Source organism: Bison bison, unplaced genomic scaffold, assembly GCF_000754665.1.
Source record: "Bison bison bison isolate TAMUID 2011002044 unplaced genomic scaffold, Bison_UMD1.0 scf7180017864517, whole genome shotgun sequence".
NCBI classification, from domain to species: Eukaryota; Metazoa; Chordata; class Mammalia; order Artiodactyla; family Bovidae; genus Bison; species Bison bison.
In genome coordinates, this window is record NW_011495070.1 from 5,749,627 (window position 1) to 5,777,556 (window position 27,930).

The 27,930-nt window shown below is 38.1% G+C and overlaps 1 protein-coding gene across 1 annotated transcript in view; it reads right to left on the bottom strand.

Annotated features, from left to right (window-relative positions):
• Positions 1–27,930, bottom strand: part of SLC7A11 (solute carrier family 7 (anionic amino acid transporter light chain, xc- system), member 11) — an 80,724-nt gene that overhangs the window by 5,996 nt on the left and 46,798 nt on the right. Inside the window, exons 7-11 of the mRNA XM_010830268.1 lie at positions 11,097–11,220; positions 9,075–9,178; positions 8,243–8,339; positions 6,335–6,484; positions 4,692–4,869 (exon numbers count right to left, since the gene is read on the bottom strand). Coding sequence (XP_010828570.1) covers positions 4,692–4,869; positions 6,335–6,484; positions 8,243–8,339; positions 9,075–9,178; positions 11,097–11,220 — 653 coding nt within the window. The remainder of the gene's footprint in view (positions 1–4,691; positions 4,870–6,334; positions 6,485–8,242; positions 8,340–9,074; positions 9,179–11,096; positions 11,221–27,930) is intronic.

Consider the following 27,930-nt stretch of genomic DNA (forward strand, 5'->3'; position numbering starts at 1 on the left):
AAGTAATATAAAACTTAACTTATACCTAATACCACTCACAAAGATTGACTTAACATAGATCCAAGATTTAAACCTAAGATCTGAAAACATAAAATTCCTAGAAGAAAACATAGGGAAAAAGATCCTTGATAATGGTCTAGGCAATGATTTCTTGGATAAGTTACCAGAAACACAGGCAACAGAAACTTGCTGATTGCCCAGGAAAGCTGCAGGCCAGTGGCCTCCAACTGCATCCCTACACATATAAGGTCTTTGGCTTTCGGGATAAATCAGTCCCACAATATTTCTCTAAATAAAGTTGAGCTACTGAGTCTGCATTTGATATTCTTAGTTATGTAAAGCCAAACAGCAATTGTAGGATTTTTAGCTTTGCCTTTCATGTTCAGTAATTGTTTTTGAAATCAGATGAAACAACTTCTGACCCTGCAAATCTGATTTACCCAATCATGCCTGGTACAAGCACAGGAGCTACAGCCAAATGTGAATAAGCCTACTGAAGTATTGGCACAAAACCAAGCTTTCCCAGAAATCATAATAAGAATAACAGTATTTACGTTTTTTTGAAAAGCCTTCAAAACCCTTTCACAGGCCTGGCTACATTTCACCCTTACAGTGAAGATGGTTTGACCTCCTGAGAAATGTAGACAAGCTTAAACTCATTGAAAAGCTTGCCTGCAGGTTTCACGAGGAGTCTGTCAAATGCATGCAGCAGCTTTCAGTGAAATACCATAAACAAACTATCACGACACACTGTATGCAGACTATGCTCTCAGGACTCTGATTTTGCAAAATCACTGTCCACCACAACGGACTACAGTCACTCTGCTGGTGCTGCCCAGTGTGATCCTCTATAACTCAAGATTCTGTTTAAATACAGCTGTCCTCCACATCATGCCCGGAGCCAGAAGCATCAGCTTCCAGTCATCCCATTCAGTCTCAGCTGGGATGAGGTTTGACTGATAAAGAGAGGCAGCCAAGTAAAAGGGCTGCGGGGAAGCCTGGCTGGGCTTTGGTGGCTCTAGCTAGCTCCATGAATTTCACTACATCGGTGGGGTATCTGCTCCTTTTTCCTTGGGTGAGAAGCTCGTGCCTCTGTAAATAAATAAATAAAGATCCAGAAGAATTAAACACTCCGTCACAGATGGCGGAAAAAAGCTCTCTGCACATCCGACTGTTCCCTTAAGAGCACGTTTTTTTCTTCTCATCCCAGGAACGCTGTCAAATGAAACGTGGTTCAATACTGGCATCCTGTGGCCACAGAAATTCATCAAGTCTCTGAAACTCAGCTCCTCCGGGTCTGCAGTTCCCTGGCTATCTGAACTCAGCAGTCTACCTCCCTGTTTTCTGAACGTTGTTCTGGCGACCTCTTTTTTTTTTTTTTTTTTAATGGAAGCATCCTCGGTAAGATGGGTTTTGATAAACTATCATTTCACAGGGCTAATCTGTTCATGTATATTTGGGTGAAAATATGGTATCAAGGCTAAAGAATGTTCCCCAACAGAACAATCTGATGTTAAATCTGTACACAGGGCACCAAGCAGAGGCTCTCTGGCCTCTGAGTTCACACTGAGTTTCTCTCGCCCCAAACAGAAACAGTCGGGAGAGGAGGTGAGACAGTGGTTCAGACTCTGCTGTGTTGTCTGTGTGTGTGATTTGTTTTGGCCAAAGGCTAGGAAAATACTTGCTACAACCGCAATAAATATTATGAACTTTCTTTATTTTACTACAAGAATGCTGCCTAAGAGGAAAATCAAACAAAATTACGGAGGATTGTTGCTTTTTGCAGACTCACTTTCAAGGCAGCTATAAAGATAAAGGGTTACAATGATCGCAGTTTAGAGGCAGATTTGCCACGCTCCCTGGCAAGACTCAATGGCGTTGTTGAGAACCAAATAACCATTATGGGACTACTACTACTACTGCTACTTTCACAAATGGCTAACACTACATTTAGAGTCCTTGGAGATGTTCAAAACGCTATTTGAGACAGAAAAATAACAGAAAACTTCAAAATTACATGAGCACAGAAAAACATCAAAGGAGCAAGCAAGAAAATCAGTAGTTAATATGCACCAGCAAAGAAATGAAAGAAAATATGCACATGTTAGCAGAAGGAAAGCTTTGTTAGCGTTGGCTGACTACAAACAGGAGGGACAAAATGTTTATTCAATAGGGGAAGTAAAAGGAACTCCTTCTCTCATGTAATCTCTCTCATTGTTCAACTCTAAGGCAACCTGCTCTTCCTAAAATTCTCAAGGTTTTCCATGTGTTCAGGGATTTTAATTGTCTTTAGCTAGTTATTCTGCAATGGACAAAGACCTCCCAGTGGTAAATACTCATCTACTCTGAAAATTAATAATGAGCAATCTTAATGGTAAATATTGTGTAACAAGACTTGGATTTTTTTTTTTTTTCAGAAAAAGCTCTATATTTACTGCCTACAGCAGAGAAAACTTTACCAAAGCTATTCTACAGAAAACTAGTGTGATCTGACAAGAAACAAGGATTAAATACACCGCTAGGCAAACAGTGTTGCCCTGTTAGCATTGAAGAACCTAACTTTTACCGTAACACTTCTTTGGGGAAGAATGTTGCTAGCTAGGAAACAAAATGCAGGTATAAATAGTAGTATGATATCAAATACCAAGTTAATAAAAGGCAGTAGCTTAAGTCTATGTTAAAGGACTAGCTTCTAAATGAGTTTGTACAGCACAGTAGAGATGCAAAATGTACATAAAGTTGTTTGCTTTTTTATATTTAGTAACACTGACATTATTTATTAATAATTTTACCAGAACTCTCCCTGAACTTTTCACTAGACTTTAAAAAATTAATGATGGTAAAGTAAGTAAATTAAAATGAAAGAGAAGAACAAAAGAGGATTTCTAAACTCACCAGCAAGAACACATTTGCTCCTCTGGATATATTTTTACTTCTTTCTCTCTTCCCCCAGGCATGCAGTATAAAAAGAGCATGAATTTGAAGTCCAGAAGCTATGGCTTCAAATCCCAGCTTAATAACATGGAAACATATACACTGCTGCTGCTGCTGCTGAGTCACTTCAGTCGTGTCCGACTCTGTGCGACCCCATAGATGGCAGCCCACCAGGATGCCCTGTCCCTAAGATTCTCCAGGCAAGAACACTGGAGTGGGTTGCCATTTCCTTCTCCAATGCATGGAAGTGAAAAGCGAAAGTGAAGTCGCTTAGTCATGTCCAACCCTCAGCGACTCCATGGACTGTGGCCTTCCAGGCTCCTCCATCCATGGGATTTTCCAGGCAAGAGTACTGGAGTGGGGTGCCACTGCCTTCTCCAAACATATACACTACCATATGTAAGATAAATAGCCAGAAAGAATTTGCTGTGTGATTCAGAGAACTCAAACTAGGACTCTGTAACAACCTAGAGGGGTGGGAAGAGATGAGAGGTGGAAGGGAGGTTCAAGAGGAAGAGGACATGTATGTACCTAATATACATGACTGATTCCTGTTGGTGTATGGCAGAAACCAATACAATATTGTAAAGCAATTATCCTTCAGTCAAAAAGAAATAAATTTTTTAAAAAAATGCTACATCTTCCTGCATTCTGGTTGTCCTATCTGGGTATAGAAATCAACAAATTCACACATGGATCTTGTGGAGGAATGAAAGAGATGATGATATAAGAGAGAATCTCCCAGCCCCTGACAGAGGGTTAGGCTTTTGATGGCTTTTGGCAGAGGCTATTCCTAAGTCCTCTTCCTACCTACTGATTTACTGTATTTTCTCCTCCCTCAACACACCTGGTCACCAAGCTCTGTTGATTTTTCATCTTTAATATCTTTCATTTTCCTCTGGACCCTGCCAACATCACCTTATTCAGACTTTTCTCAGTTCAGTCAGGATTACTGTGATAACCACTAATCACTACTCTTGAGAATGTCTTCAGCCTCATGCTCTCTATTCCATCCTCATTGTCCCTATCATCAGGATGACTTTTGTAAAGTACAAATCTGCCCAAGTTGGAATTCTAGGTCTTCTACTTAATATCTTCATGACTTGGAACAAGTTATATGGATTCTTCCATACTACTACTCAAAATCTATAAAATATGGATAAATTTTTCTAGCTCAGAAAGTTGATAAAAGGATTAAATATGGTAATATATATATATATGTTAACACAAAAAATCACTCAATAATTGTCAACTGCTCTTCTTTTCTTGATCATTCTTGCTGTTCCTGTGATTCTCCACGATTCACGAGTTGGGCAGTGTTATAATAAAAGAAACCATGATACTTGAGAACTTTTCAGACTCTACCTGACCCCCCACCAAATCTCACACCACTCATTAAGTAGTGTGTTATCATATAGAATCAATAAACTGCATTCAGCCCAGGATAAAAACAATTAGGTAAGTGAGGGATTCAGTAGAACAATTAGGTTGTTTATAGTACTGCTGATAAAAATTCTATGCAAAAACTGGTTCTCCTAAGAAGTGATTAAAGAAAATCAAACTAAATACCTTCAAAGGATTCAGTGACTCTACCCTAAATATCCTTCCTGCCTTTTCTAGAATGCATTAATATATTCAAACTAGCAGTTTCCCAAGTGGTATTTTCAGACTTTAAGGTGTGTATCATATATGTACACAGAGATGGGCTTTCTACAACACAGTCTCTCGAAGGTCCTAAAACTGCTTAAAAGTCTTACCTGACATTCTTCGGAACCACTTGGGTTTCTTGTCCCATATAATAAAGAGATAGTAGGCAGGAATCCCAGTCAGAGTGATGATGAAGCCAATCCCTGTACTAAATGGGTCTGAGTAAAGGGAAAGGGCAACCATGAAGAGACATGTGAAGGAAAACAAAGCTGGGATGAACAGCGGCACCTGGAACATAGCAAAAAAGAAAACCACTTCAAACGTGGCTTGAGAGACAGAAGGTAGATTCAAGTTGAGCATTGCAGTCATGTGATCAGGTGATACACTTTGATCATGCAACCAGGTGACAGGCACCATCCTACTTACCTTTCTATGAAAATCTCTTGACTAGGGCACAGAGCAGATACTGATTTAAAAGCACTCCTTTAAATTAAAAATAAATCTTTGGGTAGAACAAAATCTAAGGATAAATAAGTGTGTTTCATTAGAGATGCTCTGTTTGAATTATTTTACTAGTTAAGTACCATTATGATTTACGTTTCTGATTGTAAAAGATTGCTTCTTTGATAATTATGATTAGAATCCACTTTAATGTAGAGCCAAGAGCACAGGCTGCTTGTTACATGTTAAAGCCTTTCAGTGCATATTGATTTTCTGTTGGAGATTCACAATACGAACTGACAGGGATAAAATAGGCCAACTCCTATTCAACCACTAATAAAGATGTCACCGGCATTAGGTAATGAATATAATTAGAAACAAATTCTGACAACATGATGGACAACAGTATCTGTGTTATTTCTTAAAAGCAAATACATAGTGAGTTCAAATCAAACCATGAACATTCAAGGCTGAAGGAGATGAGAAGCATATTCATCAGCCTTCCCAAAAGGAAATGCTTCGTTATGGTAAATGGACATTCTATTAAGTGGTAAATTCAGACATCTTCACTTTTGTATGTATTTTACATCTTTATTACTTCTGGAGTGCATGATGCGGAAAAGGGGCAATGTAACAAGTCATAACATTCAAGAATACTCAAAATGCCTTTTTTGAAAAGCAGCATCCTTTTTGGGGGCTTCCCTAGTAGTGCTAGTGGTAAATAATCGGCCTGCCAATGCAGGAGATGCAAGAGAAGCAGTTTTGATCCTTGGTTTGGAAGACCCTCTGGAGAAGGAAATGGCATCCCACTCCAGTATTCTTGCCTGGAAAATCCCATGGACAGAGGAGCCTGGCGGGCTACAGTCCATGGGATCACAAAGAGTCAGACATGATTTAGTTATTAAATGACAATAATTCCTTTTTAGAGTATTAATTAGTGATGATTCCATATGTATCTGCCTCGCTCTTTCTCCGCATGATTGTCCACAACTATTCAGCATAAAAGAGTAGTCTATACTTTGAATGTATCAGATTAGGCACATTAATGAAAAATCAATGTAACGACCATTTAATGTTAATACTCCTTTTCAAAAGTGCGACATACAAAGCTCAGTATATCACAAACAAACTAATCAACAATTTTTCCAAACTAAAATAAATCCCATATGAAGGCATTACCTGCAAGAGTTAAACGTTTTATTTTAGAGGATTCTGCCCTCTGCCCAAGCTCCTCATCATCAAGTTATGACAGAGAGAGGACCAGATATTAGGAGGAAGATTTATGTAAACCCATGAAGATTGCTGAGGTTACCTTGAAAGGACGATGCATATCTGGGCGTTTGTATCGAAGATAAATCAGCCCAGCAACTGCCAGCCCAATAAAAAGCCACCTGGCAAAACTGAGGAAATTCAGAAGACTGTAGAGGTCTCCAGAGAAGAGCATTATCATTGTCAAAGGGTGCTGGGGGAAGGAAGAGAAAAATCACACTCAGTGAGTTAAAAGGGAACAAACATGATAACAAGCAATAACATCACTACACAATATTATTGTATTTTCCAAATGACTATTTCTACTGATTAACTAGCATCATGATTAAAATCTATACTCCACTACCCTCCTAGCTATATCTTACTCTTTACTCCTACATACACACATACATTGATGTGTTATTTTTCATTGTTTTTCATTAAGAGAATGTGTTTTCCAAGAGTAAAACACAGGACACTCAATAGCTCAAAATTTAAAGATCCAGAGGGCAGCGATGGTTAATAACTAACAATAAAAATTAGAAGCGCATCCAATACAAACATTTACAGAAAGCTCTGTGAATGGTGTCTGGTGAGCTCCTGGCTGTGCACACACAGGAGAGACAGCCACGGGGTGACTGTGTGGTCTCCTGAATGCAAAACATGACCTTTCTTTCCCCCACACTTCCTTTCCCCATGTGCCTGCCACGTATGACCCTCAAGACCACAGAAAAGAATGAAGCACAGAGATCAGCATAGCAAGTCTCTCCAGCTGCACATACCAAGGACGGCATGACTGATAGCAGAAGCTTAAAGGGAAAAAAACCCTCTTCACAGAATAAATACATTCTGTTCCCAAAGTGACGTAAACATCCAGATGCCACACAGAGAGTAAACATACTTGACAAAGAAATTTCAAGGAGACATTTTGAAACAAATGAAATTCATGGAGAGAAAAAAAAAAAAGGTGTATCAATGCATTCTATGGTGGTCCTGACAGCAGATTCCACCAGAGAAAAATGTTACAAAATAGTAAATAAAAAGGAATATAACATTGCCAATGAGGATTTGCGGACTTGCATACCTTCCACAGTCTTCTGTATCCCACATTTTGCAAATACTTTTCTCTGCTTAAAGAATCCTACAGCTCAAGTTTAAATTGTGGTGCTTTTATTTTTTTTTCCCTTTAGGCTGCCCTCAAAAGTCTCACTTTTAAGCACAAAATCACTGCAGTGTCTAGGATTTCATCGACTTTTTCTATAAATTTGTATGCATTTCATCATATGGGGCCTCTGATGAGACATCTGGATATTTGGGGACTGTAGCTTTTAGCTCCACTTTCAATAGAATTGGGACTTTTTACTCTATACCATTTTCTGCGGAGGCTCTAAGTCATTGACAAAAGCCCAGGTAATCATTTCCCTTCCATTTCACAAATTTTTACAAAGGTGAAAGAGAAGTGATTTGGTTATTGCTCCAAAGCATCAAAAGTGCATCAGAACTGATAAAGAATTTGCCTACAATGCAGGAGACCCCAGTTCCATTCCTGGGTGAGGAAGATCCCCTGGAGAAGGGATAGGCTACCCACTCCAGTGTTCTTGAACTTCTCTGATGGCTCAGATGGTAAAGAATCCGCCTACAATGTGGGAGACCTGGGTTCAATCCCTGGGTTGGGAAGATCCCCTGGAGAAGGTCATGGAACCCACTCCTGTATTCTTGCCTGGAGAATCCCCATGAACAGAGGAGCCTGGAGGGCTACAGTCCATGGGGTCGCAAAGAGTTGGACACAACTGAGCGACTAAGCACAGCACAGCATACTGGATAAAGGGAAGCAGTGGAAAGCATCCTGCCTCTCTAACTCCACCATGATACAAAGAGAGCCGATTCAGAGATGGATGGGAACAGAAAGAAATTCTCCTTACTAACCTGTCCTTTGAGGCTATATCTAGATACACATGTTAATATGCATTACCAAAACAATAACAGCTGGCAGAGGAGTGTGCTTCCGGATGTGAATCATGGAGAGGATTTCTGGAAGGTGACCCTCCCGGGATGCAACATAGAATAACCTGATGGGAGAAAAATGTATAATTGATCATTTCCAAGGGGGAAAATCCGGAAAGCTAAGAGAAAACTTGCACCTTCTTTGCACCAAATGGTGATTACTTAGGTTTTGCTTTTTAAAGTAGAGTACATTATGAGAAATCAAATTTTGAATTTTATAAATATCTGCCAAAATATGATTCCTTGAGGAGAAACAATAGCAACATCCGATTCAGTACAGCTCTGCCCCCATATACATAAGCTGGTGGGGAATTTAGTTCTAGATTCCTATTATTACCTGTGTGCTGTCAATCCAACACAACATACACACATACACCAAACATTCATATTTATCTGACTGGGTTTTCATATTAAATCAAAAAGGATTTCTAGATGAAACAGAACAAAAGGGATGCAGATGGTGGGATGATGATTTCTTGTGTCTGTGACTTTACTTTTTTTTCTTGTCACCTTTTCTTTAGAGAAACCAAAGATTTTATTACTAGAAATAAAATGCTGTTGTTATAGACATACATCCAAAAAAAAAAAACCCTTGATGCCTGGCTTCAGAGTAGGCTATGAGCAGACAAGCAGTGCCCTCTAATGGACAGAGAAGGACGTGCTGAGGAAGATTTCAATCTCGCGTGTCCCTTTAAAAGCAACAAGTCTGGAGGCGCTATTTCTTTTCTTCTTAAACTTATCCTTATCACATCCCATCTCAAAAACAGAAATGCTTTTCTAGAAATGCTTGAACTACTCACCTGGAGACAGCAAACACACCACCATTCATGGAGCCAAAGCAGGAGAGGGCAACAAAGATCGGAACTGCTAATGAGAAATTTCCCAGGAGCCGCTCAGAAAAGGTCTAGTGAACGGCAGAAGGGAGCAAATTAATGCTTTGCCAGAAAGTAGAATAAAATGAAACAGTTTAGGCCAAACTCGCTCCATGACTCTCTGTTCACCTGGTGACACGTGTGTGTTTTACAATCCTTCTTTTGGGTTAGGGTCAGACTAACCTCTTAGGATAATAATCAAAGGCAGGTAGCCTTGCTTGCTACAAAACTGTGGACAACAGTCTAAACAAGCATCTTTCCTCTACCTTCAAAAAGCAGTGATCCATTTATCAAATCTATCAACTATGATATCTATTGTCTCTGACTCTGGGAAGTAAAAAAAAAAAAAGCTCAATTTAGAATTTCTCCTTTTGGAGACAGAAATCCTTCTGTATGATACCTTCTCTTTAGTCTGGAAAGCCACATGTTTATAGTGAAGTACAAAGGAAGACTGAGAAGTGCTGCAGATACTTATTTCATATACCAATCCTAGTGTTATGACTTAGAAGTGTGATGAAAAATAAGTGATGACTTAATATGTGTATCATGGATAAGAACAGTTCTGAAAATCTTCTGCCCCGGAAAAATCACATCAGCTGCATCTCTGTTTATCAAGTCAATCCCACCCTCTCAGGTATCTGCCAATTCCTTCTGTAGTTTCTTATTAAAAGCTTAGAATACCAATACAAGTCTGAGGGAATCAAGTCACAGAAAATATAAAAGAGAAGCGAAGTTTATGACATTTCCTTTTATTCTATGGCATGTGCAAGACTGCAGATTTTCATGAAGGATATATTTTAAAAAAAGAAAAAGATGTGGGATTCTTTACTTGTCCTTGAGCAGCTGGCGCTATGTAATTAATGGACCACATTACGCTCGGAGACTAAGTGCTGCCCTTTGTCTAGTAAGACGAGATGACGACCTGACATCAGAAAGCTCTGTGCATTTGGTTGTCTGGTAGAAGTTACAGCAGTGGGCAAAGTCTTCTTTAATACAGTGAACTCGTACATAGGTTCACGAAATGGGATAATTTGTTCCCTGTGGATGTTCCCTGCGGATGATTATTATGAGGTAATAGTGACTATTTTAAAAGGAACCGACATCTAGTGGTGGAAAGTTCTTTTTTTCCACCCTTCATTGTTACAAGGTCATGAATGAGCGCTCTCTTACTAGCTAAGTTTTTATACCAAAAAGTCTGTGCCACAGAAGAACAGTCCCCTAACATGACCTCTGGAAGCAAAAGATGGTCTTGAAGTCAAATAAATTTTGGAAAATGCTGTGAAATTATAAGTATCCACTTCTTTAGGAGTTAAAATACACATTAGCTTCTGTGATATTCTGAGAAGTACAATAAAAATGACATCTGTTTAACTTTGAATAACTCTATTTCCCCAAATTAATAATATCCTAGGAGCTAGTATTCAAAAGGATATATATACTAGGAAAAAAAAACACAAATGCATATGGTCTATTTGGAAATTCTAAAGTGATACTTTGGGGAAAAGATTTTAAGTTAGCATTTAAAAAGTGTCTAAACAGGAAAGAGTACAGAATAAATTGCAATTTGCATATCCCCAAAATGAATTCATTTAAATTCAGTAACTGCCCACCTGTACTTAAAGACACATTGGAAGAATAATGCCTTCTATTCAATGTGTATGTGGAAATGTGTTTTCAAGCTGGTATATGTGGACATATTTTACATGAAATTAATAATACAGAAATTGTATAGGATTGTAGTTGTATCAATGGCTACAGCTGTAGCTATAGCTGTAGTTTAGTTAAATGGAATACGCTAAGGTATGTCCTAAATTTTTAAAATATTCATTATCATTCAGTTCAAAAAAATTACTAAATTACCAAAACACTTTCCACTGGAGGGAACTACTCTAAAACTGCATCAATTCATTAGCCTAAATTCAAACCGGCATTAGCCCCACTTAGACTTACCACCGCCACTGCATTTGAAAGCATCAGTTCCTCGGCACTAATGGTTGTGAAGTAGGCCACGTTTGTTAGCACGTAGCCAACAGTGACAATGGCCATAGATATACATATCGCAAGGGGGATGGTTCTGAAATGCACAAAGGAATTGCTTATTAGTCATCTTTTGTTAGTCATTTCTCTGAGACCAAAGAAAATAACAGGCTCGTTCAAAGCAAAAAATAAAACAGTATGGATAATTACAGGCTCTGTTGGGTATGTATAAACACTTCATCTGGGTGAAGTACCACATAGTCCTTTGTAATTTAATAAGGGTCACGAGGGGAGATACTACATTTGTCTTGCCTACTGCTCTGCCCCAGAACATATGGGTCTGTCCCATTCTTTTACTCCATAGATCTTAGAGCAGTGTTTCCCACACTTGAGCGTGCATCACCTGGACGGTCTGTTGGAACACAGATTGCTGAGCCCACCTCAAGAAGTTCTGATTCAGGAGGATTTGCATCTGTAACACCTCCCTGGGTGATTCTGATGCTGCTGGCCAGGGTACCACACTTTGAGATCCACTGGCCTTTCAAATGCCTTTCAAATACTAATTCACTTGGCTTGACAACCTTTCTAAAACTAGTTTCCAAAAAGGTATTTTGCATTCAGTGTTTTCCCCTTCAGTAATTCTCCTTGCCATCAAATAAGTGTACAGTATTGGAAGCACGGGAACAGGAGGTATCTACCTTTCTAAATGATGGCAATAATAATTTTGTACATAACACAAAAAGCCTAAAAGTGCTTCCAATAATGGCTTTGCACTGCCCTGCTGTGAGTTCAAAGGAAGCTCAAGATCATGAGTATCTATTAAAGCCATAGCACAGATAATCCCATGAAATTAGAGGTGACATGCTGTGAAGTACATATGACTGGACAGCACTGACACCACACAGCATCATGAAGTATCCGGCACAAATGCAATGTTATGTCTTCATTTAATGCACTTGGAAAGTCAGGAAGTTACTGACCCTAATAATTTGATTCCATGTTACCGATACACATTACTTGCTTAACATAATCACCTCTTCAGACTCTTTCCGGTTCAAGCAACTTAAACCTTCAGCTCCCTGCACAAAGGCTGATGGGGTTTTTTTAGCCATAGAACTTATCAGCCCTCATGGAGCCTTAACCCTGCTGGATGCCACTAATGAAGACCTCCATATAATTTCTTCCAAGATGAAAATACAGTTCTGAAAACAGGAAGGAAAAAAGGCACAGCCTGTCTCACTCCCCAAGCTGGGTGTGTTGAGCACACGAAGTCCCAGCTCATTACACTGAATTCTCTATCCCCTGTTGAGAACAGGCAAACCCAGCCAGTCAGCAACTGCCATTCATTACGGCGCTTGGAGCCTGACACTTCCACTGATCCCCAAAGCCTTAAGCCTCGATGGGGAAACACACTGACCTCTAAAATCCTGGCATCCTAACAGGAAAGGAGCAGATGTTCCACTTCCCCAGCGTGAAGAGGGTCCTATGGAATTTGCTGTTCACACCATAACACTCATTGCTCGTTGTGATTGATAAATGCTAAGTGTAAGCAAAGGAAATCACTGGGCCAATACAAAACAGAGGGGTAAATGGCACAGGGCAAATTAAAGATGAATCCTGTTTCTTTGGGTACTTCCCTGGCGGCACTAGTGGTAAAGAACCTGCCTTCCAATACAGGAGATATAAGAGGTATGGGTTTGATCCTAGGGTGGGGAAGATCCCCTGGAGGAGGGCACTCCAGTAATCTTGCCTGGAGAATCCCATGTAAGAGGATCCTGGCAGGCTACAGTCCATGGGGTCGCCAAGAGCTGGACACAACTGAAGTGACTTAGCACACAAGGATGCCTGTTTCTTTGAAAGACAGGTGGCAGATCAATGCAAAGGCGGAAGCAGCTGAGCAAGAAGGTGAACAGGCAGCTTTTCAATCACTCACTGTATTTCTTTAAATTTGAATCCCTAAGCTTCTATAACATCCCAAATAGGGTTCTGAGTTCTTTCTGTGGAGGAGGGAAGCAGAGAGGGAGAGACTTTCTAGAGATTCCTCGCAAGAGGATTAAGAAATGCGAAGGCTCTACTAATTAAAAGTGAAGTGATTTATTGTTCAGTGCAATGAAGTCACCTAACCCGTCCAGGACAGGTAGTACTGTCAATCACGTGATGCTGCCACAGAGCAGAGAGGAGTGAGTCTGAAATTTGATGGTGGCTCTCCCAGCAGAGAACCTAGCCTCCCAAGGCAACCTCCCTGTTTCCTGCCCAGAGATTATGGTCTTTCTGAGGGGGGATTTCTAAACTGACTCCAGCAGAAGGGATCTTAAAAAAAATTGAAGTTTCCAGGTTAGTTTCCCTTTCTTTTTTTCCTTCCTCAACTTGTCAATAACAAAAACAACAGCAGCAACTCTGCTATGTACCCTCTACTTTACATATTTGTCTCATTTTATCCTTGGAAAATTCTGTTATTTAGGAGCATCATCACCATTTTATATATGAGTAAATGAAGTCTTAGTTTAAAGAACTGTTCAGGATACACAGCTGATAAGTAGAACCTCAGAATTCAGCCACAAATCTAGCCTATCTTGAAGTCAAAGCACTTAAAACCACTAAAGAAAACTCTCTCTCATGGATGTGGGTCTTCAAACTCAATTTTCAGAGAAATCATAACTATTGAATATGTATAATGTTCATTGGAAAGCTCTTATCATGGCTGTATTCTTCATGTATTCACTGAAAATGCAGTTTCATGTAGTATGAAGGAAGGGAAAAGACTTATTCCAGGATTTTCGTAAATTATGAAACATTATAGTTCTTAAGAGCTATACTTCAGTGTTTCTGTCTTATGTGAACTATAATGTCCAGGAAATGTTTTCAAAAATCTCAATATTTAGGAAATACTGGTTCCTCCTTAATTTAAAAACAACAAAAGCTCACTGAATAAACTTCCCTAGACAACTCTTACAGAAAAGGAGGAAAAGTAAGCATACACATCAGATAATTTTAAATAGATTATTAACAGTTTTACTATCAGCCAAAAACACTGTATAGATACCAGAGTGGGGGGGGGGCGGATCAAAGGAGTTTAAACTATAGGATAAAAGAGGAAAAGGGTCTAAACTTGCAGCAATTCACAATAAGCCCAGTAATTCCTCTTGAGGTAAAATTAAGCCATGGGAATTGGAGAGGATGAGGCCAGATAGCCACTAGCTTCTGTCCTTAAGGTTCCATTTCACTTTCACAAAGGGAAGGAGAGGAGGTTGTGGCTGCCTTGGCATAAACAGCGATCATTTACCAAGAACAGTTCATTTGTTCAGAAGGGCTTGGCACCATGTGCGTAACTCCTGGATTTCAAGCAGCAAAGCCTAAGAGCCACTGGGTGAGCTGATAAAAGCTCTTAGGCCATGCAGAAGCAATCTTTCTGGAGGCTTTAGATGCAGAGGGCAGATAAGCACAGTTAGTACCCAAGATTAAGGCAAATGGCATATGATAACAAAAGGAATCAAGGGAACTGGTAGGCCACTGATATTTCAAAGCCCCTGTGTTACTGTGGGGTATGCATCAATTGTAAATGCAACAAAAGCATTGTCTTTAAGCTGAATAAAAATGATTTGCACCTATGACTTATACTCTCTCAAATGTTTGTGCATTTTTTTAATGATTAACAATATACTAATTATTAGAAAGATAGTATTGGGAAAAGAGACTTAATCCTTAAGAGCTTTTTTGTCATATCTATCTATATACCTGGCTTCCCAGGTATGGCAGTGATAAAGAATCTGCCTGCCAATGCAGGAGACAGGGGTTTGATCCCTGGATCAGGAAGATCCCCTGAGGAGGATATGGCAACCCACTCCAGTATTCTTGCCTGGAGATTCCTATGGACTAGGAGCCTGGTGGGCTGCAGTCCAAGGGGTTGCAAAGAGTCAGACAAGACTTAGAAACTAAATAACAACAATAAACAACAAACTATATACACAGGTCGACAGACAGATGGATATAGTCTTTTCAATTATGTATTAATGGGAAGAATTAAGTGAGAATCTGATATTTTTATTAATTGAAAATAGTCTCCAATTAAAAGGTCTTGGATAGTCTTCTGTTGTAGGCTTATTTTAAATTGGCGTCTGTAACTGGTCTATGTAACACATGGATAAATGTTTATTTTATCAGAAATTATTAAATGGAGGTCTCTGGAACATCTGCTTAGAAGCACTCTCATTCTAGGGGTAGGCTTCCTCAGAAATTTAAATAATCCCAATAGGAATGGCAGGTAGATTATATTTGCATAATCTACAAAGTGCTGGCAAATACATTTTATCTCCAAATACACACATGGCATATCATATCCTTTGTGAAATAAAATAGAATATGAACAAATGACAAAATCCAAAACTCACTGAAACAGGAGGCAATTTTCAAACAATTTTCCCTTGTTTGTATTTTCAAACAAGGGAATCAAGGCTCAGAGAGGTTACACGACTTGACAGGCCAAGGTCACAAAAGTAGTAAGCGTGAGAGCTGGATCTGAACCTAGATCTTCCAGTGCTAAGTTCCACATTCATGGAGTTTATCTCATCCAGGATAACATGTCTGCTTTGTGCTTACCTGAACTCTAGGTACAAAGTTCCTAGGATTTTTACATGCTGACAAACACATACTCTATTTATAATACAAAGATCAGAAGGCTGATATCTTCTAATGTTACCATGTGACACATTTTAAGCCAAGTATATTTTACTATGCATTTAATCATCACAAATGATGCAGCATGGGATGCATTTTTTATACACTTTGCATCTATATGATTGAGCATCAAAAATGATCATTGTTTCCAGCTTCGTATTGGCTAAAAAGACTCCTGCCACAAAAACAGAATTAACAAACCTAGCTTGATTCTTCAGAGCTGAGGAACCTGAAGGTCACAAAGATTTCTGATATTCAGACATCTGAGTAATTCTGTAATCACTTGAATTTCTGGATATTTCTAAAGCTGTTTTATAAATGGCATAAAATCTTCTGAGATTTCTGTGAATGAAAGTAAGTTTCATACGTTCCTCTGTGGATATACCCACTAGGGACCACAAAACTCCTTGGTCCCCAGGCATCTAAAATTGTCTTTGAGCCATGAACTGGGCATGATGACAGTTCTGCTAAAACCTACTCTTGTGTATACTGGAAACTTCTAAGAGAAGTGCTTGATTCTTCACATTTTTTTAATTTAAAAATCATTAATATTTTAATGCAAGTTTTTGGCATTCAGGAGGAAGCAGGGAGGGGAAAAAAGAGAAATTAAGAAGGGCCAGAATATTAGCATAAGCAAAATAGATAACTAGTGGGAAGCTGGGGCTCCCCCAATGGCTTGGTGGGTAAAGAATCAGTCTGCAATGCAGGCAACACAGGAGACACAGATTCTATCCCTGGGTGGAGAAGATCCTCTAGAGAAGGAAATGGCAACCCACTTCAGTATTCATGTCTGGAAAACCCCATGGAGAGAGGAGCCTGGCTACAATCCATGGAGTTACAGAGTCGGACAGGACTGAGCAGCTAAGTACTTTCCACTTAGTGGGAAGCTAAGTGTTGCTACATAACACAGGGAGCTCAACCTGGTGCTGATGCTCTGTAACAGCCTGGAGGGTGGGGTGGGGTTGGGGGATGGAAGGGAAATTCAAGAGGGAAGGGACATATGCATGCTTAGAGCTGATTCACGTTGTTGTATGGCAGACACCAACACAGCATTGTAAACCAATTATCCTCCAATTAAAAATTTTAAAAATAAAAATTAAAAAAATGGGCATGAAAACAGCAAACTTCTTGATATGAGATACAAATAAAAAGGAAAATGGGATTTTTCACAGAATTTTAAAATTTTTAGTAAACTGTTTCTATATAACTGAAAAAAAGCCATGACTGATGTCAACACAAAATATTTAATATTATAAATACTTTTTTGCTTCTGAGTACTTATTTTAGAATCATACATATTTCCCATTTTCTTTATAAGGACCCTGAGGAAACCTTGAAAACCTTTCTCTAGATCTGACCCAGAAGTGACTCAAGCATGTCTTACTAATCCCTTTTTGATCCACCAATTTAATTTTGAAGAATTATTCAGTTTATTTTATTACCACTACTGTTAATTTTATCTCACTCCAAATATGTTACAAACCAAAAGATAAATAATAGTATATATCAAAGGAAATCTATATTTTTTCATTCATGTGATTCTTCTTTCATACATTTTTACATAATTTCCCTGTTTCTTGCTCATCTCAAACTCTCCAGAGATGCCCTCTAGAATGGAAATGTAATATCTGGCTAGGTGATTTCTGATGTTTCCAGCAGGGACTGTATTACAAAGAAGAGTTCTTGGATTGTTTTCCAGTTAGATTACAGATGACTGGACTCTGATGAATTGCTTTATATGTTTTTAGTGATTTTGTCTCATTGTTATTTAGTGCTATCATATCTCTAGTTATACACCGCGAGTGGGAACTGGACTGTTAATAACACTACAAGAGAACTGCACTTGAGGAGACAGTTGGGAAGAAGGTGAGGGTTGTCACTGAAAGGAGAAAATGGAGCAAGAGGAAGAATACATTCAATAAAGCTATTTATACACATTCTTAGAGGTCCACGGTTCACATTCTAACTTAATGACAATTTCTGGGCCAAGGCTGAACACAGTGATGTGACAAGCAGATTGTCACATAAAGGTACACAGTGATCCCACTGACTTCAAGCATTAAACACCTGCCCTCTGCTTCTTAACTGCACTCTGGCAAAGTTACGGGTATTTTCACTGAGACGCTGTAAATTTCATTACCACTAATGTCTAATCTAAATCTCACCATTTTCCATTGTCCACAGATGAAGAACTCCATAAACAAAAAGAAGATAGAGAAACCTGTAGGGAGATGTAAGAAATGAACAGAAACAGATTAAAAGACTGCAGGCTCAAGGAGGCTCAAGGAACAATGTACACAGATACATGAGAGAGAGAAAAGTGCAGCAAAACCGCTCAGAAAAATGAACTAAAGTAGAAACTTATAATTCAGAAACAGGGTAATAAGCAATCAGAAGCATTAGTATAAGCATTTTCAGCCCTAACAACACTTGATTTTTTATCCCACTATTAGAATAAATTCATGCCTAAATAAAATTATTCAGCAAAATGTAAATAGCTTGAGAGTAAATTTTCATTTGCTTGAATTTCATATGCACAAAAAATTTGCATTGTCTGCATCTCATTTTTTCTTATTTTCTCAAGATTTAGAGTGTGTCTTCCAGATGTATTACAGTTATCCATATTTATCATGGATGAATGTAGAGATATTAGTAGGCAAGTTTGAGTGCACAAAAATAGAAACAAAATTGGTTTTTGATAAAATGTTAGCAAGTAAATAAATCAGAAGATAAAATATCTTAATAACAATAAATTACATTTCACACTAATGTTCAATCCTTATTTTTGTTATATTGTTTTTACACTATACTTTTTAAAATGTTATATTTTCCTTGGGATTTTGTGTAAAGTACTCTAAGGTGATACAAACCATTTTTTCAAAATAAGCAAGTTCCTGAGATTCAGATGCATAAAGTGAAAGTGAGAATTGCTTGGTCGTGTCCAACTCCAGGCCAGAATACTGGAGTGGGTGGCCTTTCCCTTCTCCAGGGGATCTTCCCAACCCAGGGATCAAACCCATGTCTCCTGCATTGCAGGCAGATTCTTTATCAGCTGAGCAACAAGGGAAGCCCAAGAATACTGGAGTGCATAGCTATCCCCTCTCCTGTGGATCTTCCCAACCCAGCAATCGAACTAGGATCTCCTGCAATGTGGGCGGATTTTTTACCAACTGAGCTATCAGGGAAGGCCTCAGATACATATGGCTGAGTAAATGAACTACTCGTCACAATTCTGTGTTCTTCTTTCCAAAGTATTCCTGCGAAGCAGCTATCTAGATGGACATTTCCCAGACTCTCCAGTATCTAGGTGGGAGTGTGGCTCATTCATCCATGTCGACTGATGTGGCAATTGCAGACAAGGTGGTTAAGAGTGGGTTGCCTTGTTCACCCCTGCACTCCACCCCTACTTCCCTAGTTGCAGAGGATCTACACAGAGGCAAAACCACAATGCGGAAGAAGGAATCTGGGCCACAGAACCAATATGTGGAATAAAATCCACCCGCAGCCAGGGACACCAACGGTGAACTGTTACATGATTTAAAAATTAAATCACGTGTATACCTGTGGCGGATTCATGTTGATATATGGCAAAACCAATACAATATTGTAAAGTTAAAAAATAAAATTAAAAAAAAATTTGAACTTTCGATTGTTAAGAGCCACTGAAAATCTGTGGCTCATTTGTTAAAGCAGCTAGCATTACCCTAACTAATAAGAGAATGAAGGACTTCATTTTATCAAGACTTTTTGTCGATCTCAGTGAATTAATTTATATGAGACAAAATGGGTCCTCATTAATTTTTATCTTATGTCTTTTGTTTTGTAAGAGACTAGTATATGACATAAAGTCTTTAAAATGATGTCCCACATGAGAATAAATTAAAACATTTGAAAAAGTTAGAATAGTGAAAATTCTATTATTCTTCCAACTTCCCAGAAACAGAGCAAACATAGACCCCATTATTCACTCTTTTGAAATATAATATCCCCTGCACTTCAATGTATAATTGAAATCAATCAGTATAATTGAGATCAATGTATAATTGCCTTTTTTTGACCAAGGACACATAATAAGATAATGCAATGTTTAATAAATATACTCTTAGGCTAAGAACAAGGTGATGTAAAATAAATATACCCACTTTGGCATAGTAAGTGGGAATTAAGAGTCAAAATTCCCTCAGGCCATTAACATGAGTCTCCGAAGGAACTGATAGCACTTCTCCTACTATAAACCCATAAATCAAATCCAACAGAGGAGCCTGGAGGGCTACAGTTCATAGAATCTCATAGTGTCTGCTGCTGCTGCTGCTAAGTCGCGTCAGTTGTGTCCGACTCTGTGCAACCCCATAGACAGCAGCCCACCAGGCTCCTCCGTTTCTGGGATTCTCCAGGCAAGAGCACTGGAGTGGGTTGCCATTTCCTTCCCCAAGGCATGAAAGTGAAAAGTGAAAGTGAAGTTGCTCAGTCATGTCCGACTCTTTGAAACACCACTGACTGTAGCACACCAGGCTCCTCCGTCCACGGGATTCTCCAGGCAAGAGTACTGCAGTGGGTTGCCAGTGCCTTCTCCCCTCATAGTGTCGGGCACTACTAAAGCAACTTAACATACATACGTGCATAGATATAATAACTAATAGGTAAGTAGGTGAACCTATTCTCACTCACTTCAACCAGATCAGTGCTCTTTTACTTGTTTTATGTGTTGATACACAACTGAAGTGATCCAGTGCTTTTGAATAGTTTTAACATCATTCCTCCAGATGCTACAAGTCAAATCATGTCTTTAGATAATTTTTGGACTCAATACTGGCTTCCTATTAAAGGTACATGAATCGGGTTCATAAATTGCCTATCTATGAATGATTGCATATATAGATATATTTGATCCTAAAAGTTAAAATAATTTTTCACTGCCACAAATCCTACATATAGGTAATTAAGGGAAAAATTCTTAGCAGGAAAGGTATAAAGTTGATAGGGGAGCTAATAGTTATGTCTTGACTTTAATCAAAATGGTAAATTCACAAGGCCAGGCTCCAGAGAACATGACACAGCAGCTTAATGGAGCTACAGAGAACGGCGAAGATGAGAAGAAAAAGAGCTGATAGGTTAAGCACCTTGCCAGTTAAGAGAGATAATATGTCATTATCAAGAAAGTGATGATGAAGACTCCTGTGTGGAACAGTTGACAGTTCCCTGCAAAGGTCACAAAGGCCCCCAGAATGGCAGAACTTCCTACAAGCTCCTCTCTGCTCTCCTTGGGCTTTCCCGTTACCAAGACTTGTATACCCAGTAGAAATGGATATCGTCATCTTTTATCTTTCAGCTCAAAAGTTAAACCTTTTGAAAAATAAGCTTTTGTGCTTTATCTTGTATTTGCTAATGCCTTTTCTTAGATTGCAAGGATTCACAGGCAAGCTCTCTCCTTAGGGATACACTGTATTACAAAGTCCAACACAACATGCAATGGTTGAGGGGCCACCTGCCTCAGAAAGAGAAGTGGTTCCCTCATTCGCCCACCCTGTAATTCCCCTTCTCTTACATAGTCTCCCTTAGCCCCATCCTCAAATCCCTATAACCAAGAAGAGAAAAAAATGTACATACACCATCGCAAGTGTAAGCTTTCTTTATGCAAAACCTTTTCTCTGAAGTTTTGCCTTTGATGTTTGTTTTTAACTTGATTTCATAGAATTACGAAAAATTCTATGGACTCCAGTCTGAAGGCTGGTTCATGTTCCAGTCATTCGCAGGGACCTAGAAGATCACTGGACCTCTTCAGGCTTAAACTTCCTCCTTAAAGAGGGTGCTGAATTAATGAAATGCAGTGTCCATTTCACTTGGAAGATCATCATTTGATCACTTTAGCAAATAAAGCTGATTTGTAAAGACTGTTTAATAGAATCCTTTGAATACTCAGCTAAGCCCTTGCTCATGTATCAGAGCATCCAAGGAAATGCCTGCTTTTGCCTTGTTCTGTCATCGCTCAGTCGTGTCCAACTCTTTGCAACCCCATGAATCGCAGCACGCCAGGCCTCCCTGTCCATCACCAACTCCCGGAGTTCACTCAGACGCACATCCATTGAGTCAGTGATGCCATCCAGCCATCTCATCCTCTGTCATCCCCTTCTCTTCCTGCCCCCAATCCCTCCCAGCATCAGAGTCTTTTCCAAGGAATCAACTCTTCGCATGAGGTGGCCAAAGTACTGGAGTTTCAGCTTTAGCATCATTCCCTCCAAAGAAATTCCAGGGCTGATCTCCTTCAGAATGGACTGGTTGGATCTCCTTGCAGTCCAAGGGACTCTCAAGAGTCTTCTCCAACACCACAGTTCAAAAGCATCAATTCTTTGGCGTGACTTTCAAACTCTTCTTCTGGGTCTTGAGATTATGATTCTATCCTCAATCAGGAATACCAGCACATTACAACTACCTACATTGTATCAGCCTGGCTGACCATTACAGAAAAGCATTTAAAGGCTAAGTGGTCTGTCCTTTCTCCAAATTCTAAGACAGTGTTTATAGATCAGGTCAGACTTCTGGATGCCACATTAAATGGACAATATTATCAAAGACATTTATATTTCATGCCTTTAGCTTTCATCAAAATGTTATTACAAATATATTTTTTAAAATTATATGAATTTTAGGACGACATTTGTAATAACATTATTAAGGATATTGTCGTTTTATCAGAGTTGTTTATAAAAAAGTTCATTCACTTCACCACTGTTTGTCAAATATCTTATTTATGCTAGACATTGTTATAAGTAAAGTGATAAAGATATAAACTACAATAAAAAATTCATTCTCTTATGGAATCCAAAATTTGAACAGGATAAGACATGGAGTTCCCCACCTCCCATTCTTCACATGATGCCCCAGTCAGTCAGGCTCGGATTGAAATCTCCCCTTAGAGAAGCCTCCTCTCTATTTCAGAGTATGCTCCACAACCCCTGTACTCCTCATTCTCTACTATTTTCAATGTGAGGAAAACAAAACATTTTTAACTCCAAAAGTCTTTGCAAATATCCTTGTATTTTCACACTTAACCAGATTCAACAGAGAAATTAAGAACATTCAACTGAGCACATCAAGTGTCCTGCAAGCATTTGCTCTAAAACTCTAGTGCAAATATTTTCATGAGGAGCTGTCAGGACTCTGTCACTCTCAAGGATAATTCTGCTTTTTACAAACATTGTAATCACATGTGGAGAGTTCCTGGACTATTTGGCCTCTATTATTCATTTATTTATTTGCTTTTTATCAACCTGTTATTTTTGGACATGTTCTAAAAGACATTAAAGCAAGAAGAGAAGATAACTACTTTGGATGTATAAAGGGATTAAAAAACTTAGAAGTATGTTTATAATTGTGATGGAAAAACTCAAAAAACTTAGCAAATTTAAATTACTTCAAGCAAACTAAGCTATCGTTTTGACTCTTCCTTTTATATTATTTTCACAGCTATGAGATAAATCTGTACAAATCTCCCAAAAGAAGACTTTAAAAAAATAAATAAATGGAAGCAATGAAGAGGAAAAAGGAGAAAAATGTTAAGAGGCAGCTTTAACAAAAAAAAGGAATGTTTATTCCATCCAAACCTCATGTGAATTCTAAATTATTAAATCTCTGCAAACACCTGATTTATGAACAGGATAACACAGCCCCTAGCCAAAATCATTTTTAATAAAAAGCAGGAGGTTTCCTGAAGTTCATCTCAGATTTAATATCAAACACAGCAGCCACACATGAACGTTTCCCCATAAAACATGAACACAGCATGGCAGCGTCAGCTGGCAACCATCGGCAGAGACATAGCAGTGCAAACAAACAGGGTGTCCACACCGTGAAAGGATCAGGGCTCGCAACCTAGAGGCGGCAGCCAGTGGAAAGCGATCACAGACTGAAAGATACCACTGAGGAAGGGAAAAGGCACGAGGAAGGCTCACTTCTAAATACGTGATAGCAGCTGACTCACTCCCGGTCAAAGCACTGAGCTTCTTGATTGACTATTGGATTGAGAGAGCAACGCAATTGTGTCTTGAGTTGATTTCTATACATACATTTGGAACTGTACCAAATAAGCTGGAACCACCACAAGAAAATAAGTGCTAGAAATGATATAATTCAATACTGCATTCTCATTTTGTAAGAAAAGTAGCAAGTGTCTAAGAGATGCATTAAAAACATGATTTGAGTATTTTCCCACAGATGTTTGGTTCAATGATAAGAAAGATGTCAAGGGAAAAACTTATTATTTATAATATATGTTGCTTAGGAATTGTGTATATTGCCATGGTTATACTCTGTGTGGCAAAAGATTATTTCTCAGGAGTATAAATTGAACTAGTTGGATACATACATAATAATTACATTCTTTCATGTTTAATCCCTTACATGGTTGATTCAACAACTACAAGCATCATAAAGAAATAACTTTTGCGTGTTTCCACTGAAATTTCTATTGATATTCTGGCATTTGGCATTTTGTTTAAAATGTTTAAAAATATTCCACATTTGTTTAAATATTCCATATTTGTTTAAAAATATTACAAAAGGTGCTTTATCAGTAGAGATCAGGTGTTAAAAAAGAAAGGCTAGAGGGGAAAAGATTAAGACTAATATTATTAGCTGATAACTTGTAGGTTATTTTAATTAGTCAGCATTTAAAAAATCCAATAGAATAAAAAGAATAAGCCAGCAATTAACCATAGTACACAGCAAAAGAAATTTCTAGACTATAAAGAATTCAGTCATATATACAATGTGGGCATGCTTAGTCACTCAGTCATGTTCAACTCTTTGCAGCCCTATGGACTGTCACTCACCAGGCTCCTCTGTCCATGGGATGTTCCAGGCAAGAATACTGGAGTGGGTTGCCATTTCCTTCTCTATGCATATATGCAGAAAATATCTTTATATAGTGCAAGTTATGAGATAATATTACCAAAATAACTTGAAAAACCATGAGTTTTAAATTTCAAAGTACTGCATGGATTCTCTTCCTATGCATGGAAAGCTAAGAGTAGAAACTGTCTTTATACAAATATGTTATACTCATGTTGGTTTATTTAGAGAAAAAGAATACTGATTAAGGCCTCCTTTTCCTCTCAATTAAAAAAAGCATTAAAACTTTTAATAATAAAAATTGCATATTAATTGGTTGATATATCAATAGAGGAGATAAGTGAAACAGAATAGATTACCTTGAAATAAAACCTAGTACATGACATAGAAGCTTAATATATAATAACTGTAGTAAATGTTATAAACTAAGTAAATATCATAAGCTAAAGGTAATATGACTGTTCAAGAAATGATGGGATATTGGAATATTGGGGAAAAATAAAGGATAGATGGATACGTTGGATGGATCACACTTGAAGAAATCCATTTCAGATAAGACAAAATGTTCAATGGAAAAAAATCAAGGAAAAACAAACAAAACATGAGTGAAATTTAAATGATCTAGGATATAGAAACAGTTATGATATAAAAGCAATAGACAGAAAAAATTTTTAATGGTTACATTTAAATGTGCTGCTGCTGCTAAGTCACTTCAGTCATGTCCAATTCTTTCCGACCCCATGGACTGTAACCCACCAGGCTCCTCTGTCCATAGGATTCTCCAGGCCAGAATTCTGGAGTGGGTTGCCATTTCCTCCTCCAGGGGACCTTCCTGACCCAGGATCTAGCCAGCATCTCCTGTGTCTCCTGCATTGGCAGGCAGGTTCTTTACCACTAGTGCTACTTGGGAAGCCCCACATTTAAATGTAATAAATATTTAAACATTTTACTTATTAGTTACTATATTTAAATTCAAAGTTCTATAAGTTGAATCATAAAGAAAAATGTATTTATATGAAAAATTCATAAAATGTTTACAAAAAAAAAAACAACAGGATATAAAGAATCAGTGCCCATGATATACAAAGAATTCTGTTGAATCATGACTATTCATGCCCCCATGTGGCATCCACACAGCTACCTGACAAGGAAGAAGTATTAAGCCTCTTGTGTGAAATTGGAACTTAAGGAAGTTTAACTTTTGCTTTTCATTTAACAAAGATTTTTTATAAATAATGATACAATGCTGATTAAGTGTTCTTAATTATCACTATTGGGAAAGGAAATTGATATATGTACCCATTTTGGAAAGCAACTTGGTAATGCAAAAAGAGGCCTTTTAAAATTTCATTGCCTTTGGCACAGTAAAAGGCTCTTTTATCAATCTTCCTAAGAAAATCATTGACTATATACTAAGATTTACATATTAAATACATAAAAACAACATTATTAGACTAAGAAAAACTGGGAACATTTTCAATGTCTAAAAGAAAAATGAGTACATACTGATGCACCTACCCAGTAAAATATTATACCACCATTAAAAATGGTATTAGATTTTAAAGATCTAGGAAAATAACGACATGAAATTTAAAAAGTGAGATAGATCTAGATAAAAGAAAGAGTTAAGCTTGACAAACAGCAAATCTAGATGGCAGAGAAGACTTCATAGTTTCTTCAAACTGCTGCGGATGCAGCAATGAGTGACACAGGAGAAACTGCCAATATATAAGCAAACAAGTAAATACATATTAAAATGCCAAGGTTATGAAAAAATGCCTCTGTATATTTACCTCTACTAATACATGCATGGCACAAATACACACACAAATGGGACAAAACAAAACTATCAATAACAATGAGTACTTACATTTGATCTAATCATGAGATGATAGCTGACTTTAATTTCCTTCTACCTATTTTGATATTCTAAAATGATCATCTATTATTAAGATAAAAGGAGAGAGACTATAGACTGTTACTGAAAATACTATGAAAATCATAAAGTTTTACTTTGACATTTCCTGGTAGGGTACAGAAGACATAAAAAGAAATTTTCTGTTCTATCTCTTGACTAAATCATTTGACCACAACTACACATGGAAATTTGTGTCCTAGCCAGTTAAAAATGGAATAAACGAGGTGTGTTAGGAGAATTATGAGAACGAGATACAGGGTATCTTGTGTTCCTGGGTGCCCCTGGAGTAGCCATGTGAAGCTGGGGAGGCCAGATTGAGAGGTGGGGGACTTCTGGGAGGAGTTGCTGTAGAAATGGCAACTATGCTCCAATAAAAATTAACTGAAAAAAAGAAATAACAACAGTAGGAACTGAATTAGCACTATCTTTTAGAGAACAGGAAACTGCCGCTCTGTTTAGTCACAGAGTTGCATCATAAATTCGACAGTTTGAAAGCACCTACATATTCAAGTGAAAGCTTTCTCCCTTGCTGCAGTTCAGAGTTCAGGTTGTGGCTTGGCAGAAAGACAGTTTCATGGCCCAGACAGAGATATCACTGAGTTTAATTTGCAGCTCCATTCCACCCCCCATCTTTGCCACTGGATCCCCTCTCCCTGGCAAGATCATATGGCATTATGAGAATCAGTAGCTAAGTACATACATTTAAAACACATTTAACCTTTCCTCTATCAGACTCCGAGCAGCTATAAAACAGTCTTTTAGAATCATGACCTCCTTTTGCTATCTATCTCATTCATTTTTTTTGTCATTTTCTGGCTCAAAGAAGAAAAAAAGAATTAATCGTGTCTTCTATATCAATTTCTCTTTTGCCTGCCTCAGGCCAAAATAAAGGAAGTGAGATTTTGACTGTTTGACAATATCAATGCAGGGAAATTAAATATTGCCCCTCAGAGAGACTTCAGAGCTCTTTTAAGAACTAGTCTATCTCTAAAGATTAGTTAGAGAAAAGTTTTTAAAAACCTAACCATTTCCTTATAATGGCCTAATATTCAATATTTCCTAATCATCAAGTTTCTGTTTTGATTTTGCAACTAAAAGACCTTCAATAAACGACCTGGAAGAGAATACTTAATTCAAGTAGCCTGGGACTTCTTTGATTAAGTGTGTGAATAACAGTTTTAGAAAGTCGAATGTAGGTAAATGTTAATATATTTGAAAAGCAGTTTTGTTCTCTTCTCAAATGACATACAGGTGATTCCTAATGATTATATTCTCCCCTCAACTGTTAACAATTTCAAGGCTACAATCTTGCCCTATCCATCTCTTAGATTTGTATTCAAACATTATTGCTGCTGCTGCTGCTGCTGC